Genomic DNA, 20,098 nt, shown 5'->3' with positions numbered 1-20,098 from the left:
AAAATGAACAGATCTCCTGAAAGAAAAATCAGGACACAGGAATTTTGTGCCAATCCCAGGTGAGTTCCCATTTAAAACGTATCTTTAAGTAGCAAGAAGTTTTAGAATAACTAGGATATCTCAGTGTTTGGTGATCAGAGCAATTGAAACCAAAGCTGTGTTTGAAAATTGAAGCTGTGTGATTATAGTATCTACATCTTCTTTTGATTCCAATATGAGCTTAATTTCTGCCTAGAATCATCCCAAAGACATACTAATGGTTTGCTATGGATGGGAAGAAACTACAGAGAGAAAGCTTTGGCTTCTATTAGATTGAACTGTACAAAATTGCCAATACTCTTATCATTTTTGACCTATGAAAAGTGCAGTTACATACAGCTAACACTAATATTTTTTAAACTCTGGTATTTCATGTTATTTTAAAATTATATTCTAGAAATTTTGATTTGTAACAAAAAATACATAAATAATCCTTAAAAACGGATCAGGGATCAAAAGAATGAAAAGACAAGCCACAGAAGAAAATACTTACAAAACACACATCTCGTAACGTACTTGTATCTAAAATACACAACGAACTCTTAAAACTCAGCAATAAGAAAACAATCCAATTTCAAAATGGGCAAAAGATCTAAACAGACACCTTACTAAAGAAAATCTACGTATGGTAAATAAGCATCATGTTCAACTTCATAGGTCATTAGGCAATTGCAAATTAAAATGAGTCACCCCTATACACCTATTAGAAGGACTTGAATCAAAAACAATGACAATACCAAATGCTGACAAGGATGCAGAGGAAAAGAACTGTCATTTACTTCTGGTGGGAATGCAGTTGTAGAGTCACTTTGGAAGGAAGTTTGGCAATTTCTTACAAAGTCAAACATGGGTTATCATAGGATACAACAATCACATTCCTAGGTATTTACCCAAATAAGCTGAAAACTTATGTCCACGTAAAAACCTGCACCCAAATGTTTATAGCAGCTTTATTCATAATTGCTAAAACTTGTAGGCAGCGAAGATGCACTTTAGTAGATGAATGGGGTACATCCGTACAATTCATACTCTTTCTCGGAATAAAAATAAATAGCTTATTAAGCCACAAAAATACATGAATAAATCCTAAATACATACTGCAAAGTGAAAGAAGCCAATCTGAAAATTCTGCATACCATATGATTTCAATTATATGACATTCTGGAAATATGAAGACAGTAAAAATATAACATGCTGGAAAACTATGAAGATAGTAAAAAAAAAAAAAATCAGCAGTTGCCAGCAATTTATGGAAAGGAAGAAAGGAATGAATAGGGTGGAACAGAGAGGATTTTTAGAGAAATAAAAATATTCTGTATGATATTGTAATGATGGGTACTTGTCCTACATTTGTCAAAAGCCATGCAATGTACAATATTAAGAGTGAACCCTAATGTAAACTATGGACTTTATGGTTAATAATAATGCATCAATATTGGCTCATCAGTTATAACCAAGGTGCCAAGCAAAATGTTAATAATAGCGGAAGTGGAGGCAGGGAGTAATGGTGAGAGGGTATATGGAAATTCTCTGTACTTTTTGCTTCATTTTTTTCTGTAAACCTAAAACTGCTCAAAAATAGTCTACTAATTTTTTAAAGGCTACATACCATATAATTCCAAAAACCTTGCATTGTGAGTAACTTGTTCTGCGAGTGTTCTGCAAGACAAGCAAACATTTCTAATAAATTTTAACTTGATAAAAAAGCGATGTCTTGCAATACGAGTAGCACGTGATGCCGAATGTCACATGATCACACCTGAGCCAATGGTTCTTGAAATTCACTTTGATATATGAGTGTTTTGGATTACAAGCATGTTTCCAGAACAAATTCTGCTCACAAACCAAGGTTTCAACACATTCTGGAAAAAGCAAAACCAAAGAGAAAAGATCAGTGGTTGCTAGGGGTTCAGAGGGATAGGAGGAGGAATGAATAGGTAGAACGCTGGGTTTTTAGGGACTGAAATATTCTGTAATACATTCTGTAATAGTAGAAGCGTGCCATCACATATTTGTTAAAATCTACAGAACTAAACAACACAAAAAGTGAGCTTTAACATAAAATATGGGCATTACTTAATGGTATCAAGATTGGTTCATCACTTGTAGCCAATGTACCACACTAACGCAAGATGTTCATAATCGGGGTAACTAGGATGGGTGTAGAGGAACTCTGTACTGTCTACATATTTTATTCTTCTTTAACCCTAGTACTGGTCTAGAAAAATAAAGTCTATTTTAAAAAATTAAACGTTTCAGGGAAGATACTTCTTTATTAAATCTGGGATGGATTCCAGTTAAGAAACTGTTCAATGTACACATTTCAAATAATAAGAGCTAACACTTTAAAAAGCTACAGTTAAGAGAAGCAGTAAGAAAAGCAGATTAACAGTTGGGTCGGGGGGGGGGGGAGGTCTTGGAGAAACTTGGAGAAAAATAACAGAGATGCAGTCTTGCAAATGTCAGTTGTATGTGATTACACTCTATCTCTCTTCTTTCTTCTGCCCTATGATTCAGAGGCAGATAAGCTGTTCTAGAAAAGCCACATAACAATTTTCCTCTAGCTGATTTGAAAATATTGATGATGTTCTCATTATAGGGTTGATGGAAAGCTTTAGAAAAGTTACAGAAAAGTGAGAGGGAAAATAAGTGTAAATGCCAGAATCCTGTATAGGAATCAGGGAAGGTCTAACTCCAAGAATTTCCACTTTTATTATATTTTCATTTCATTGGTTCCATTTCAAATCTTCCTTTGCCATACTTTCAAAAGCCCCTTTTATTTCTTTAAATATGTTAAGCAGACTTATTTTACATTCCGAAACAGTCTGTTCCAAGCTGCAGTCTATGTGGAACTGATTCTATAATGTGTTTTTTCTATTAACTCGCGCTTGTGGTGCCTTATGTCCTCATGTATGTGTGGAGAGGGCGGTTCTTTATTGTGAGTTTGGGGTCCTTAAACTTTATTTGTAGGACCTCTCTAAGGTCTAGATTTAAACTGTGTTCTTCTAGAGAGACTTCCTTTTCCTTCGACCAGAAACCAGGAGTACTGCCAACCTAAGACCACTTTCAACTAAACATTCAACTTGAGGTTTTTCAGGCCCCATAAGTAATGTGAACTCAAACTCAAAACTTACCTCCATGCAGGTTTACAGTTAGAGATTCTCATGGGAGACTTCTTTCCTACTTCACCCACAACCAAAGCAAAGACCGCTTACACCCATCCTCACCATCCCCTCTCCACAGCAGGTTTTTTCTTGCTCACCCACTGCGGTTTTAAAAACTTGGTGAACGAACTCTGTGCAGGAGTTCTGATTTGACCTCAGCCTTGGGCCCTGTCTCCTCAGCCCCTTACACATGGTCTATTGAAATCCAGGCTTTAGGCCATTGAAGATCAACACATATCTCAGAGACAAATGTTGGGTCCAGCGGCCACTTACCCCTTATTGTCTTGTCATTTCTCTCCTCCCAGAAATTCCCTTTTCTGCCAGAGCAGCCATGCTTTAAAAAATTACTTTAAAAAAATACATCTTATACCATATTTAGGTTGACTTTACTAAGAGGAACTTCTCTAAATCCCTAGTCTGCCATATAGCTAGAAGTAGAACTCTGTTCTACTGTTCTAAGTATGAAACTTTATATAATTCATAACCCCAGGCAGTATTTTTCAGTTTGTTTCAGGTTGTTCTGACTTTCCCCCATGGCCATGGAAATGCCAGTTGCACACAATGAATCTGGTTCTGGTCCCTGGCCTCACATGGATCAATTTGACCTCACATCAGTCAAATTTCCAGCTTCAGGTCTGCTAAGTTTTGGGTTTCTACTGCATTTCACATTTGTTCTATTGCATTCCACAGAGATAGACATCTTTCTTTGCTATTATACTGTTTTCTCAAATTTTCTATATAGTTGGAGCCAAGGTAAGTATAAACTTAGGTTAATACATGATCTTGACAAGAAATCGACATTAAACTATGTTTTTCAAATAGAACTTTCAGGTCAAATTTTATGGGAAGTTTTTTAAGGATCATATATGTTTTTTCCTAAAACACTTAGCATCTATGGTCAGTGGCCAATGATATCATGTTAATAAGACAGAATGTTGAGAACAAGAATTTTTCTAGGTGTACAATATATTGATTCAACAATTCTATGCATTACTCAGTGCTCGTCATGATAAGTGTACCCTTCATCCCCTTCCCTATTTCACCCATCCCCCCCACCCACTTCCTGTCTGGTAACCAACATTTGTTCTCCATGTTTTTTTGCCTGTCTCTTTTTTCTTTGTTCATTTGTCTTGTCTCTTAAATTCCACATATGAGTGAAACCATATGGTATTTGTCTTTCTCAGTCTGACTGATTTCTTTCACTTAGCATTATACCCTCTAGAGCCATCCATGTTGTCACAAATGGAAAGATCTCATTTTTTATGACTGAGTAATATTCCATTGGTATATATACCACATCTTTATCCACTCATCTATAGATGGAAACTTGGGTTGCTTCCATATCTTGACTATCTTTGCAATAAATAATGCTGCAATAAACATAAGGGTGCATGTATCTTTTCAAATCAGTGTTTTTATTTTCTTTAAATATCCAGTAGTGGAATTACTGGATCATATGGTAACTCAATTTTTTTAATTTTTTGAGGAACCTCCATACTGTTTTCCATGATGGCTATACCAATTTGCATTCCCACCAACAGTGCACAAGGGTTCCTTTTTTCTCCACATCACCACTACTTGCTATTTTTCGTGGGTTTTTTTAGCCATACTGACAGATATAGAGAATAAGAATTTAATAAAAAATCTCCAGACCCAGTAAACTAGAGATGGAGGTCTCCATAGTTCCCTATAATATACATGAGCCAAAGGGCTAGAAACTAAAGACCAGGGCAGAACCCAGTGATATCAAGACATAACTATCCAGTAGGAACATAGGTCTGGAAGACACAAGGTGAAGGTAAAGAGGGAAGAAGACAGCCACGTCTTGGTGACTGAGACCCATGAGCTACAGTGCTCAGAACCGTGGGCTCCTATAAAGAGCTCATCAAACTCCACACCCGAAAAACAAATAACCCAGTGAAGAAATGGGCAGAAAACATGAATAGACACTTCTCTAAAGAAGACATCCGGATGGCCAACAGGCAGATGAAAAGATGTTCAATGTCGCTCCTTATCAGGGAAATACAAATCAAAACCACACTCAGATACCACCTCACGCCAGTCAGAGTGGCCAAAATGAAGAAATCAGGAGACTATAGATGCTGGAGAGGATGTGGAGAAACAGGAACCCTCTTGCACTGTTGGTGGGAATGCAAATTGGTGCAGCCACTCTGGAAAGCAGTGTGGAGGTTCCTCAGAAAATTAAAAATAGACTTACCCTCTGACCCAGCAATAGCACTGCTAGGAATTTATCCAAGGGATACAGGAGTACTGATGCATAGGGGCACTTGTACCCCAATGTTTATAGCGGCACTCTCAACAATAGCCAAATTATGGAAAGAGCCTAAATGTCCATCAACTGATGAATGGATAAAGAAATTGTGGTTTATATACACAATGGAATACTACGTGGCAATGAGAAAAAATGAAATATGGCCTTTTGTAGCAACGTGGATGGAACTGGAGAGTGTGATGCTAAGTGAAATAAGCCATACAGAGAAAGACAGATACCATATGGTTTCACTCTTATGTGGATCCTGAGAAACGTAACAGAAACCCATGGGGGAGGGGAAGGAAAAAAAAAAAAAAAAGAGGTTAGAGTGGGAGAGAGCCAAAGCATAAGAGAGTGTTAAAAACTGAGAACAAACTGAGGGTTGATGGGGGGTGGGAGGGAGGGGAGGGTGGGTGATGGGTATTGAGGAGGGCACCTTTTGGGATGAGCACTGGGTGTTGTATGGAAACCAATTTGACAGTAAATTTCATATATTAAAAAATAAAAAAATTAAAAAAATAAAAAAATAAAAATAAAAATAAATTTAAAAAAAAAAGACAAAAAAAAAAAAGAACCGTGGGCTCAACATCACAGATCAGCAACGGGCCTGCACTCACTACTCCAAGTGTAGTCTGCGGACCAGTGCTAGTCCTCAAACCATTTGTAATACATCTGTCATGCAGTAAGAACCTATGCCAGAATTTAAACCAACTGTTTCACCAACAAAACTTTTCTTGATGAAGTAAAAATACATGCACTTACGTTCTGGTAGAAGTCCCCTACCCCCCACCAATAACAAACAGTTCCTTAACCATCCACATTAAAATGATTGCTTTAGACAGTCCCTGCTTTGGCTAGAGGTAGCCTTAGATGGTAACAAGAAGTAGATCCAGAATCCTGAAGGTCTGTTAAAAGAAAAACTACTGGCTGTAGCTGGTTAAGAAAAATTAAAGGATTAAAGACTACATATGAATACAAATAACATCTCTACTGGGAACTCATCATCTCCATTGGGAATAAATTCAAGAATTTATTATACTAAATGAAACTAAAAATGACCTTAAGTATGGGAAAAGAAATTAAATAGTATTACAGCCACATGTTAACAACCAAATAATAAATAATAGGTTTAATCTCAACTTCTAAAATTGTCATAAGTTTTAATTATGTATGCATTCTAATTTTATGTCAATAAATGCTATACTGGTTAAATGTGAGGGTGTGGCATATCATAATCTTTACAACACTTATTTAACTTTATATAATTATATTTAATTATATCCTTTAATAGTATATTATTTATTTCTTGAGGTATGCACACACCCTTGTTCCATGTAACCACATCCATGGCACATGGCCTCAACAAATGAACTTTGAAAACTAATCCAGAAAGCAAAAGGTGAATTATGATAAAATCTAACTAGCCTTGTTATCTATTTCTAGAGACTCTGCCCAAAAATAAAGCTTTTTAAAAAACAGATAGTATTCTAAAACAAAGTTGCCACCAAAATTTTCATTTTTAAGATGACTTTCAAGACTTACATATTATCATTCAGAAATAGTACAATACCTACCTTCTATAACAATAGCAAGTCTGCATTATAATAATGCAAATATTACAATTACATGTGAAGAATCATAATCCAGAAGAAAATATCCTTGAAATTTTTTAAAATATTTTATTATATAGGCATAATACAAAGTATATAACCCCTCTTGTCCCAAAATATATTATATATATTTTTAATATATATAAAATATTTGTTTTTTATATATTTTAAACTGAAATCTATTAACATATTTTACAAACGTTTTTAATATGATGGTCGAAACAAAATAAGTTGATGAAAAAAAACCATCCAATTACCTTTAATATTTTATTCCCAAAGCAATAGAGCTAATTGTGCTTTCAATTTATTCTGCAACACATTTGAATACTATACATAGTTGATGACTTTAAAATGGTTACTGGCTCCATTCATTCTAGAATAATTCCTGAACACCAGCCATGTACCTATAACTGCTACATGCTGTTTCACAACCATTACATGATACTATTCAGCTGCAAAAAGTTTGACCAAGGTGCATCAGATGATGTAGAAATAAATCAGTGCTTCTGAAAATTTTGTGCTCTATTTACTTGTTTCAAAATGTGTTTCTTTCTGCCTATGATTTCTAGAATGGATTTTGTAAAATCTGTTCTACTGTTAATGTGCAAATCCCACTCTCACAATTTCACAATCAAATATTTTGCACCATCATTGCACACACCTACCAACACCTACAGAAGGAAAAATAAAGGCTGTGAACCCTATAAAAATACCAATAATTTATGTGTCAATGTTATAACTTTATCTGCCTTCCTGAAAGCTGTTACAAATGACAAAGAAAGATAAAATAATATCTACAGTTCTGAACAATGACACCAAAGAGAGAGTATAATTACTTTTCCAACTCAGGCCTTTCTTAATGTATGAATACCAAAACATACTAGTTAGCCTTCCAGTTTAACCACAAACATGTCAGGTTTGTTTGGAGTTCCAGTGCATTTGGGTAAGACGTATAAATGGCTGGTAACAGTTTAAAGGCTTTAGAATGAAGCCCACATTTGTTGGTGGCCCCAAAACTTAGCTGAAAATTGGCTGACGTGAGTAGGTGTGACTTAAAAGAGGCTGAATGTAATGAAATGCTCACAAGCTAAAATGTCAAAAGCATTGGGGATTGGCCCAAGTCTACCACTAACTAACTGTGAGTCTTGGAAAAATCATTTAGCTATTCAAGACCTTGGTTTCTAATCCATGGAACTGGCCCACGTGACCTGTAAGGACCCTTCAGCTCTCACATTCTATAATTCTGATTCTATGGCATGTTTAGTAATTGAAGGTAGGCCCTCCACCATTCACTGAGCAGAAGAAATCTCCAGCCTTCTGATTGGGGTCCATGTATTCTTATACCAGGTTAAACGGCAAGAGCGTGTCGAAATAGGAATTGGAACACAAGGATTTATCATCCTTTGTGAACCACATTCTTATCTACAATGCTCAGCAACAAGGCTTAGAGTGCTAAACATTTCGATGCAATAATGACAATGCAGTTCACCAAACAAGGCCAAGCTCAGTGGTTTCCAGGAAACCGAAAAGGGAAAGAATGTGGAAAGAAATAGTAGAGACTTCAAATGATGAAAAAAAAAAAAAAAATGAATGAAATTCAAACTGAGAATCAAAAGAGACACAATAAAGACCTAAAAAGTGTGGTCAATGCATTTAGAATGATTAGAACCATGGAAAGCTTTTGCTAACAATACTAACAAAACATCTTTGAGAATATTTTATCATTAAAGGAGTCCATGAGATGAGATCAGCGTGATAATTCTTTCTTGGAAAATGCAAAAACTAAAATTGAATTCTTCTGATTTGTGAAAGCTAGGATTATTATGCCACTTCATTAATGGCATTTTTACCTATTTCTAGAAGCTCAAGATGTTCTTTATTTGAAAAACATCCCCTTAGTCTTATTATCAATACCTCTGAAAAATTAGACCAAACATGAATTATTACTATTTATGTGAATTACTCAAGAAGCCTATCATTACATTAAAGGGTTAAAATGTATGTAAATAAAACAATGAAATGATACAATTACCTCAATGATGAATCCCTTTCTTTAGGAATAAAGGCAATTTTTAAAAATTTTTTTCATGTTTATTTATTTATTTTGAGAGAAAGATAGCATGAGCAGGGAAGGGGCAGAGACAGAGGGGGACAGAGGATCCCAAGTGGGCTCTGTGCTGACAGCAGAGAGCCCAATGTGGGGCTCAAACTTGTGAACCAGGAGATAACAACCTGAGCTGAAGTTGGACACTTAACCAACTGAACCACCCAGGTGCCAAGGAATAAAGGCAATTTAATAGAAAGTGGAAAATAATAGAACTAAGCTCTTAACATTTATATGCTATTTCCCTTCAGATTGTTGTCAGTATACACACATATATATCACATAGTTATAGTTGATACTTACCGTGTATCTAGAATTTTTATTTTTAGGTTTCAGATCACTCATTTCCAACTAAAAGTCCTTTATTGACAAAATCCTTGTATTTATCATTTTTATTATCCTACTACAGTATTAAATGGATAAGACTGTATAAATTGCTTTGGCATTCTAATTGAGAGCATTTAAGCTGTTCCTTACTTTGTTCGGTTTAGTTTTCCTTGGCTGTTATTGCTTTGTACATATTCCTAAAAGTGGAATTGTGCAGGTCAAAAATATAAATAATGTCATAGCCATCGTCATAAAAATAGACAAACTGCTTTTCATGGGAAAAAGAACCAGTTTAAAAAGTTTCCAAAAACTGAATATTTACCCAGAAAATAGATAACACTAGTTCAGGGGTGCCTGGTGGCTCATTCAGTTAAGTGTCCAACTTTAGCTCAGGTCATTATCTCACAGTTTGTGAGTTTGAGCCCCACATCAGGCTCTGTGCTGACAGCTCAGAGCCTGGAGGCTGCTTTGGATTCTGTGTTTTCCTCTCTCTCTGCTCCTCCCCCACTCGCTCACGTGCTCCCTCTGTCTCTCAAAAATAAAATAAAATATTTTTAAAAAAAACACTAGTTCAAAGGGATATACACCCCTATGCTTATAGCCAAATTATGGAAGAAGTCCAAGTATCCATCGATAGAAGAATGGATAAAGAAGATGTGGTGTATATATATATATATATATATATATATATATATATATATATACAATGGAGCATTATTTGGCCATAAAAAAAAAAAAGAATGAAATTTTGCCATTTTCAACAATACAGATAGAGCCAGAGAATATAATGCTAAGCAAAATAAATCAGTCCCAGAAAGCCAAGCACCATATGACTTCACTCACATGTGAACAAAACAAGTTAAGAAACAAAACAAATAAGCAAAACAAATAAGCAAAGGATTAAAAAGAGAGACAAACCAGGAAACAGACTCTTCACTATAGAGAACAAACTGATAGTTACCAGCGGGGAGGTAGAGAGGGAGATGGGTGAAATAGGTGATGGGGGTTAAGGAGTGCACTTGTCGTGATGCGCTCTGGGTGGCTTATGGAAGTGCTGAATCACTATATTGTACACCTGAAACTAATATAACACTGTATATTAACTGCATTGGAATTCAAACAAATTTTTATTTTTATTTTTTCTTTTTTTTAAATTTTTTTTAATGTTAGTTTTTGAGAGAGATAAAGTGTGAGCGGGGAGGGACAAAGAAAGAGGGAGACACAGAATCCGAAGCAGGCTTCAGGCTCTGAGCTGTCAGGACAGAGCCTGATGTGGGGCTCGAATTCACAAACTGCAAGATCATCACCCGAGCTGAAGTTGGACACTTACCCGACTGAGCCACCCAGGCGCCCCTTGATTCTAAGGCTTACCTCCATCTTCAATTTCATCCTCTCTGCTATATCCTTCCCTTTGTTATCATAGAAACAAGCATATGTAAATGCCATCTTAATAATGTTAATAAAAATAACAATACTAATAATAAACATTTAGATAGCACTTAAGATGTGCCAAGCCCTGTTCGGAGCACTTCATATACATGCTAACTAATTTAATCTTCATAACAACCTATAAAGGGGATATTACTTATAACTATCCCATTCTACAGATCAAAGAACTAAAGCACAGAGAGGTCAAAATACCTGTCCAAGGTCACACAGCTAGTAAGTACAGAGTTGAGATTCAAACCCAAACAGGCTACTCCAGTGTATGGCTCTTAACCACTATGTCCCATGTATAGAAGCTTACATAACAAAACTACAACGCAGGGAGGTAATATAGAGCAGACTGGGTTGAAAAGAGTCAATGGGCAAAGAAGCCCGTACGGCACCTAAAAGAACAGAGAGTGACTCTCTGAGCTAGTGGGAAAATCAGGGGACAGGTACCAGAGACCACTGTATGCAAATGACGGAGAGGTTGTCTGTGGGATCCGTCTTGTATGGCCTGTTCTATGAATATAGCTATTTTCATTTTCTCTTGATGCTATCATCTCAAATCATCTCCATACAAGGAGTCAGCTTGACAGGGGAACTCTCATCCATGGTCAAAGCCAATACTCCCAACCCCACGGGAGCCCACCAGGCGAGAAGTAAGTGGCTCAGCACAATCCCCATCCGCCATGTCATCGTGCCTACTTTCCCTCGCTCCTAACAGCTCCTAATAGCAAGATCCGGTGACACCAATACAACTACCACCTTCAGGCTTAGCCAAATCCCACTGCCTCGACTAAGCTTGACCGAAGCGAATGTGCATTTGCAGCCTCAGCCTACTACCTGAAACACGGAACCAAGTCATTTTTCCAGCCCTTGCTGACAGATCAAACCTAGGATTCAGGTGGTTCCAGGACTACCCCCAGGGCTCCACATTGCCCTTTTCCTCACTCTTTCCCCAGTTCATCCCTAAAATTGAATATGGCCTTTACCCATAAATCACCAATTCAATGTCCACAGATTACTGCTTTCACCCAAATCAGTGATCCTGAAACAATGTTCTCTTGTAATAGGAAGAAGAAGACAAAACTGTAAAATTAGCCATTTCCGGAAGCTATCATACAGACAACATATTCTTTGCTCTATAGGTAGCAAGCTAACTTTTTTTATACATATGAAAGACAATCTCACATTCTCCCAAAAAGTGTTACTAAACTTCCAAAAGTAACTTTCAATAGAATATTTAAACCAATTACTACTGAACAATTGGGAAGCACACACACTAAGCTTTACATGTTATAAATGACATCATTTCTCACCCAAAATATGCCAACATTCACAGGCAGAAGGTCATCTAGCCCTACTCTCTTGATTTTAAAGTAAGAAAACCAAGTCTTCAAGAGACTAAGTGACTTCTTCAAGGTGACAGAGTAGGCCCCTGACAACTCTGAAACAAGGAGTCAGGTCTCCAGATTCCCAATCCACAAAGTACCCAGAAGTCTATGAGGTGCACTGAGCTTCGCAGAGTTTTAAACAGACATAGTATGTTCCCTGAAAAGGACACACATGTGGTACACAATGTGATCCATTGGATATTGTGAAACTCTAAGCAGTCAAAACATAAAGACTCATATGCCAACACTCATATGCCTTTATCACACAAGTTTCTCTAAGTGTTGACTGTAAAACAATAAAGCTGAAAGTTAATCATTTCAATCCTGTCTCTTCCACTCAGTAGCTACATATGCTTGAGGAAGTTACTCAACCTCTCCACATCTCTATTTCCTTGTCTGGAAAACGAGGATAGTAGTGTTTACCTCACAGAGTGGTTATAAAGACTAGGTAAGTTAATAAGTTACAAAGTACTTGGAACGGTGCCTGCCACTGTAGGCCCACAGTCGTTGTTCTTCTCTACTTACATATGATTCTTTTCCACTTAAGTAACGACTAACTCTTAGTATTGATCATACTTTTGTAAATCTATCCAACCTTCATATGACACTGGAAAAATATACAAGATTTCCTAAAGGACCCAGGTTTTGAGTCAAAAATTAAATAATAATAGAGACATGGTAGAAAATAATGGATACAAGTCCAAGGCATAAGACAAATGGTGAGAAATCAGGAGAACTGAATTAGGGAGAATGACAGGCTTTGCCTGCCTTGGATTGGCAGGCATGGGGTGAGAAGTGCCAGCCATTTTCAAAATGAGTCAAACCACAAACATTTTACTTACCGCATCCAGTTTGCAATGCCCTATCACTACCACCGCAACTATTGGCCAAGAGCCTCTTTACGCTCCCTAACCATTCTTACCTCTTCCACTTCCTCCCCGTATCAATAGACTCAAGGAGAAAAAAAAAAAAACCTCAGAAAATAAAAATGAAGGTCTCCCTGAAACATAATTCCCATTTAATTTCCCATGAAGAGTAAACAAAAATGAATTCTAAAGAGAAGCACAATGCATGTATTCCCCTTAGATCTGTTGCCTGACTCTCATTAGGTAGACCTAGCTGTCCTTTAGGCTGAGAGTCAGTGAAGCTGTCCATGGCTGGCAAAAGGTTAAGAGCAATTCAGCAGGACACGGTCATTAGGGGTGAAGAATCTCAGTCAGGACTGGGCCACACTCTTGGAGAGCTCTAAGGAGATCAGAATGGAATCAAAATCACTTACCTGACGCTCACTCCCATGGAACAGCATATAAAATAAAATAATAAGAGAAGAGACTGACCAGGGTTAAGCGGCTAGACAGGAGGGGACAGTGCTGACAGAAGGGTGATACAAGCAAGGACAAAAAAAAGAGAAGATTCCAAAGAGTCATAAAGAACTGCGGCAAGATATGACAGCAAATTAGACATACTGGTTAAAACTTAATGAGGCTTGAAGATCACCCAAGATAACAGGATTTAGTAGGAGACAGAAAGTAGGTACTGCTGGCAATTAGCACAAGACCAGCCTTGGGAGAGAGGATGTAGGTGGAATCACAAGTTTAGCCTTGTCATGTTTAATTTTAGGTAAAAGCAAGTATCCAGGTGGAAGCATACTACGGGTAGCTGCAAAATCAGAATATTATGGAGCATTTCTAATGGGTTCAGAATATCAACCAACTCACAACTGTGCTAATTTAAGAGCTTTCTCTTACCCGCAGTGATATGTCTTTCAATGACAATCAATTATAACATGAAATAGGCACACGAAGGATTTAGAATGAATTAAAACTGAGTAATAATATATTATGAATTATGAACAAAAAGTGGGACTACTTAAGGCCCAAGTTCGATATATAAAGATGATTTTGTGGAGAATAACTACCAGATTTTTCCATTAAAAAAAAACATTTATGTCACTGTCAGGCACAGAATATTAGGCATATGGGTCATTATTCTGACTTCAGATAGGATTTCACAGATTTATTATATCACATAAAGTAAGTATAATAATATTACTTTAAGTTCTACGAATCATATTTTTAGCTTTTATGCAAATTCTTACTGACATATTCCCATGTCAGTTTCCTTAATGGACTTAACACATAAAACCAGTCATAAACAGTCAAAGGAAACTGGAGGCTTTTTTAAATACAATCATTGGTTACAGTTAAACTTTAAATAAAGAAGACTTACCACATTTTCCTTCATCTTTCTCAGTTTGTCATCTATCTCTCTCAGCCGGTTTTGCTGATCCCGTTGCTCTTTGGTGTTCCGAAGTACCTTTTCTCCTGGAGTTATTTCCATATTTTTATCATCATCATTAAGGTCAGGTTCCTAATCAAAAAAAAAAAAAAAAATTCACACACAGGCTGGAAATGTACCATTACATGCCGCCCCAAAGCAAATGAACTTTAAAGGTTTGGCTTTGCTTCTCAAACAATATTTCTTCCCTTCAAAATGATATTCAGGGGTACCTGGGCAGCTCAGCTGGTGGAGTGTCTGACTCTTGATCTCAGGTCTTGATTTCAGGGTCATGAGTTCAAGCCCTGCACTGGGCATGGAGCCTACTTTTAAAACAAATTATATTTATAATTCCCTAAACTCTTCCTCTTTGAAGGAGAAGGGTCCAACTATACATAAAACAAGTAGGAAAATAAACTCAATCATTTGGAAATCAAGAAGTTAGAGTGGAAAGAGAAGTGGCCAGGAAGCAGCAACCTGGGCTCTGGTCCCTGCTCTATACATATCAGCCCAAGATCTTAGGCAAATCACACTTTCTCTGGACTCCAAGTTCATCATATATAAATAACAAGGAAAAAAAATCCTGCCTATCCATACTATGAGAGGCGCATGCTTACTTAATGAACTGGAATGGGCAAAGTCAGGAGTTTTAAATCCTGGCTCTACCTGGCTCCTGACTAAGATGGCTTTAGGGAAATCAACTAACCTGTCTGAACTTCAGTTTTAGCATCTGCAAAATGATAATAACATTCGGCCCCAAAGTCATCACAGTAGGTAGTAGGTATGCAACAAATCTTAGTGGCTAACAAATGTGAGTTAAATATGTCCTCTGAAAGGAATAAAGATTACATAATGGAAGTAGTTCACTATTATCAGCAATATTTGAATGGACAGAACCATAATCTTTCAAAATTAATGGGTATAAAAATGGGTATTTGAGAGGAATTTGGCTTTATATCTATAACTTCACTTCCTATCTTTTCTCCCACAGATCTCCTACTCTGTGCTGCCATGCAGGTAACTGACATAATGTCATAAATGTCATGTTTGAAGTTACTCAAACCAGAACCCTCCAACACTCTCATCCCTTACAGAGCTTGTATTATGCCCATTATCTACCCCAAGTAAGAAGTACTTGTAACCAGTGTCTCCTTGAAGATGCTTGCATTTCTTGTATTTGGGGTTATTTTGGTGCCTTGGGACCTCAGCTCTGTGATGAAAAACACTGATTCAGAAAGAGTATTGATTATGCAGATTACCTGCCATTTTCTATTGAAGAGATAGGAGCAGCACTCTCTCCAGTTAACCTAAGATGAAGCTGGAACATTCCTAAGACACTGAATGTCAGGGACTTTGTTAATTAGCGATTCATAAATGAAACAGAAAATTCAAATAATACAGTTTCATTTTAAGAAGAAAAGTACATTTAAAACTACACTTTACCCTCTACCTAAACTTTATATCGTGTGATTTTATTATGTGACATTGTCACTACTTTTTAGCTCTAAATAATTTGGAACTTGTTTTGTTATTTAGTTTTTTATTTTTTATTTTTATTTTTTTAGAGAGAGAGAGCACAAGCAGGGGAGAGGGGCAGAGAAAGAGAGAGAGAGAATCTTAAGCAGGCTCCATGCTCAGCACAGAGCCCAATGCAGAGCTTGATCTGACAACCCTGGGATCATGACCTGAGCCGAAATCAAAAGTCAGACGCTCAACTGACTGAGTCACCCAGGTGCCCTGTTATATACTTTGAATTAATGGTTACTTATCATATTTTTTTTTGTGACTGCTTCTTTTTCATAGAACTTGGATCACACCGTATTGTCATTTTCAATTTGAATTTTTTCACTTATCAATACAAATCGATTATTTTTCTATATCATTAAATGTTCCTCAAAATCAATATAATCCCATACTATTTTATTACAAATTCCATTTTTTTAAAAAAATGACGGGAAAAGTATAATTTTTTTGGAAGCTAAAAATATTTAGCCTCTGGGATAATGTCTCATTAACTTCAATTTTTTTTGAAGGGTCACCATCTCACTTCCTAATACCTCTTAATTAAGGCCCTCCTCCCTTACTGCCTCATCATTCACCTAAATCATGGTTTTCAAACTCCAGTGGCCTTCAGACTCACCCACAGAGCCTGGGAAAACTTTCAAAGGCCCAGCCTCCACACTGGAGATTCTGATTCAATAGGGGACTGACACCCTGAATACAGCTACTTGAAAATTTGAGAACTATCTACTTAGCTTCAGCCTCTTAACTGATCTGAGGGCCACCAGTCTCCCATTCACTCCACCCTATGCAGAGATGCCACGGAGCAAAGCCACTGAGCAAAGTCCTCGATCATTCCTGGTCTGTACCCTGACTAGCTCTTCAGTCTCGTTTCCCATTGCTTGGGTCTCAGACCCAAAACCATGGCAATACTCACAACTACTAGTTCTCCACTACTCCATGCCCCTTTCCTCCAGCTGCTCATGAAGACGCCACTCTTTTTGAGCACAAATATATTTCCCCTATAAAATGTTCCCTAACACACTTAGGAAGGGCAGTTATTCTCTGGGTCATGCCACATGTTCCCTCATCGCAGTTACCACACTGTCACTGCTCAGACAGGGACCATGACTAATCCTACTCTGTATCCCAACACAAACTATAACCTGAAGCTGTATAAGCACTGGCCAATAGACTGTACAGCTGACCCTTGGACAACATGAGTTTGAACGGCATAGGTCCACTTTCACGCAGATTATTTTTCAATAAACAGTACAGTGCTATAAATAAATGTATTTTCTATATGGAAACAAACAAAAATGACAATACAACAATCCAAATGCTTTGGGATGCAGCGAAGGCAGTCCTGAGAGGAAAATACATTGCAATCCAGGCCTATCTCAAGAAACAAGAAAAATCCCAAACACAAAATCTAACAGCACACCTAAAGGAAATAGAAGCAGAACAGCAAAGGCAGCCTAAAGCCAGCAGAAGAAGAGAAATCATAAAGATCAGAGCAGAAATAAACAATATAGAATCTAAAAAAACTATAGAGCAGATCAACGAAACCAAGAGTTGGTTTTTTGAAAAAATAAACAAAATTGACAAACCTCTAGCCAGGCTTCTCAAAAAGAAAAGGGAGATGACCCAAATAGATAAAATGATGAATGAAAATGGAATTATTACAACCAATCCCTCAGAAATAAAGCAATTATCAGGGAATACTATGAAAAATTATATGCCAACAAATTGGACAACCTGGAAGAAATGGACAAATTCCTAAACACCCACACACTTCCAAAACTCAAACAGGAGGAAATAGAAAGCTTGAACAGACCCATAACCAGCGAAGAAATTGAATCAGTTATCAAAAATCTCCCAACAAATAAGAGTCCAGGACCAGATGGCTTCCCAGGGGAATTCTACCAGATATTGAAAGCAGAGATAATACCTATCCTTCTTAAGCTATGCCAAAAAATAAAAAGGGAAGGAAAACGTCCAGACTCATTCTATGAAGCCAGTATTACGTTGATTCCTAAACCAGACAGAGACCCAGTGAAAAAAGAGAACTACAGGCCAATATCCCTGATGAATATGGATGCAAAAATTCTCAATAAGATACTAGCAAATCGAATTCAACAGCATATAAAAAGAATTATTCACAACGATCAAGTGGGATTCATTCCTGGGCTGCAGAGCTGGTTCAACATTCACAAATCAATTAACGTGCTACATCACATTAATAAAAGAAAAGATAAGAACCATATGATCCTGTCAATCGATGCAGAAAAAGCATTTGACAAAATTCAGCATCCTTTCTTAATAAAAACCCTCGAGAAAGTTGGGATAGAAGGAACATACTTAAACATCATAAAAGCCATTTATGAAAAGCCCACAGGTAACATCATCCTCAATGGGGAAAAACTGAGAGCTTTTCCCCTGAGATCAGGAACATGACAGGCATGTCCACTGTCACCACTGTTGTTTAACATAGTGTTGGAAGTTCTAGCATCAGCAATCAGACAACAAAAGGAAATCAAAGGCATCAAAATTGGCAAAGATAAAGTCAAGCTTTCACTTTTTGCAGATGACATGATATAATACATGGAAAATCCGATAGACTCCACCAAAAGTCTGCTAGAACTGATACATGAATTCAGAAAAGTTGCAGGATACAAAACCAATGTACAGAAATCAGTTGCATTCTTATACACTAACAATGAAGCAACAGAAAGACAAATAAAGAAACTGATCCCATTCACAATTGCACCAAGAAGCATAAAATACCTAGGAATAAATCTAACCAAAGATGTAAAAGATCTGTATGCTTAAAACTATAGAAAGCTTATGAAGGAAATTAAAGAAGACATAAAGAAATGGAAAAACATTCCATGCTCATGGGTTGGAAGGATAAATATTGTTAAAATGTCAATACTACCCAAAGCTATCTACACATTCAATGCAACCCCAATCAAAATTGCACCAGCATTCTTCTCGAAGCTAGAACAAGCAATCCTAAAATTCATATGGAACCACAAAAGGCCCCAGATAGCCAAAGTAATTTTGCAGAAGAAGACCAAAGCAGGAGGCATCACAATGCCAGACTTTAGCCTCTACTACGAAGCTGTCATCATCAAGACAGCATGGTATTGGCACAAACACAGACACATAGACCAATGGAATAGAATAGAAACCCCAGAACTAGACCCACAAAAGTATGGCCAACTAATCTTTGACAAAGCAGGAAAGAATATCCAATGGAAAAAAGACAGTCTCTTTAACAAATGGTGCTGGGTGAACTGGACAGTAACATGCAGAAGAATGAAACTAGACCACTTTCTTACACCATCCACAAAAATAAACTCAAAATGGATAAAGGACCTGAATGTGAGACAGGAAACCATCAAAACCCTAGAGGAGAAAGCAGGAAAAGACCTCTCTGACCTTAGCCGCAGCAATTCTTACTTGACACATCCCCAAAGGCAAGGGAATTAAAAGCAAAAATGAACTATTGGGACCTCATGAAGATAAAAAGCTTCTACACAGCAAAGGAAACAACCAACAAAACTGAAAGGCAACCAACAGAATGGGAAAAGATATTTGCAAATGACGTATCGGACAAAGGGCTAGTATCCAAAATCTATAAAGAGCTCACCAAACTCCACACCCGAAAAACAAATAATCCAGTGAAGAAATGGGCAGAAAACATGAATAGACATTTCTCTAAAGAAGACATCCAGATGGCCAACAGGCACATGAAAGATGCTCAACGTCGCTCCTCATCAGGGAAATACAAATCAAAACCACCCTCAGATATCACCTCACGCCAGTCAGAGTGGCTAACATGAACAAATCAGGAGACTATAGATGCTGGAAAGGATGTGGAGAAATGGGAACCCTCTTGCACTGTTGGTGGGAATGCAAATTGGTGCAGCCACTCTGGAAAACAGTGTGGAGGTTCCTCAAAAAATTAAAAATAGACC

General features: G+C 37.2%; 1 protein-coding gene across 7 annotated transcripts in view; it reads right to left on the bottom strand.

Annotated features, from left to right (window-relative positions):
- FSIP1 (fibrous sheath interacting protein 1) overlaps positions 1-20,098 on the bottom strand; it is a 208,818-nt gene that overhangs the window by 124,737 nt on the left and 63,983 nt on the right. For all 7 annotated transcript variants that reach the window (XR_006203649.1, XR_006203650.1, XR_006203651.1 and 4 more), the window contains exon 10: positions 14,568-14,708. Coding sequence is in view for 4 of the 7 variants with exons in the window: in XM_042942445.1 (XP_042798379.1) it covers positions 14,568-14,708 (141 nt within the window). In the remaining 3 variants the exon portion in view is untranslated. The remainder of the gene's footprint in view (positions 1-14,567; positions 14,709-20,098) is intronic.

The sequence above is a fragment of the Panthera leo genome, chromosome B3, assembly GCF_018350215.1.
Source record: "Panthera leo isolate Ple1 chromosome B3, P.leo_Ple1_pat1.1, whole genome shotgun sequence".
NCBI lineage: Eukaryota > Metazoa > Chordata > Mammalia > Carnivora > Felidae > Panthera > Panthera leo.
Note: the sequence above shows the minus strand (reverse complement) of the source record. Positions and strands in the feature narration are given on the sequence as shown.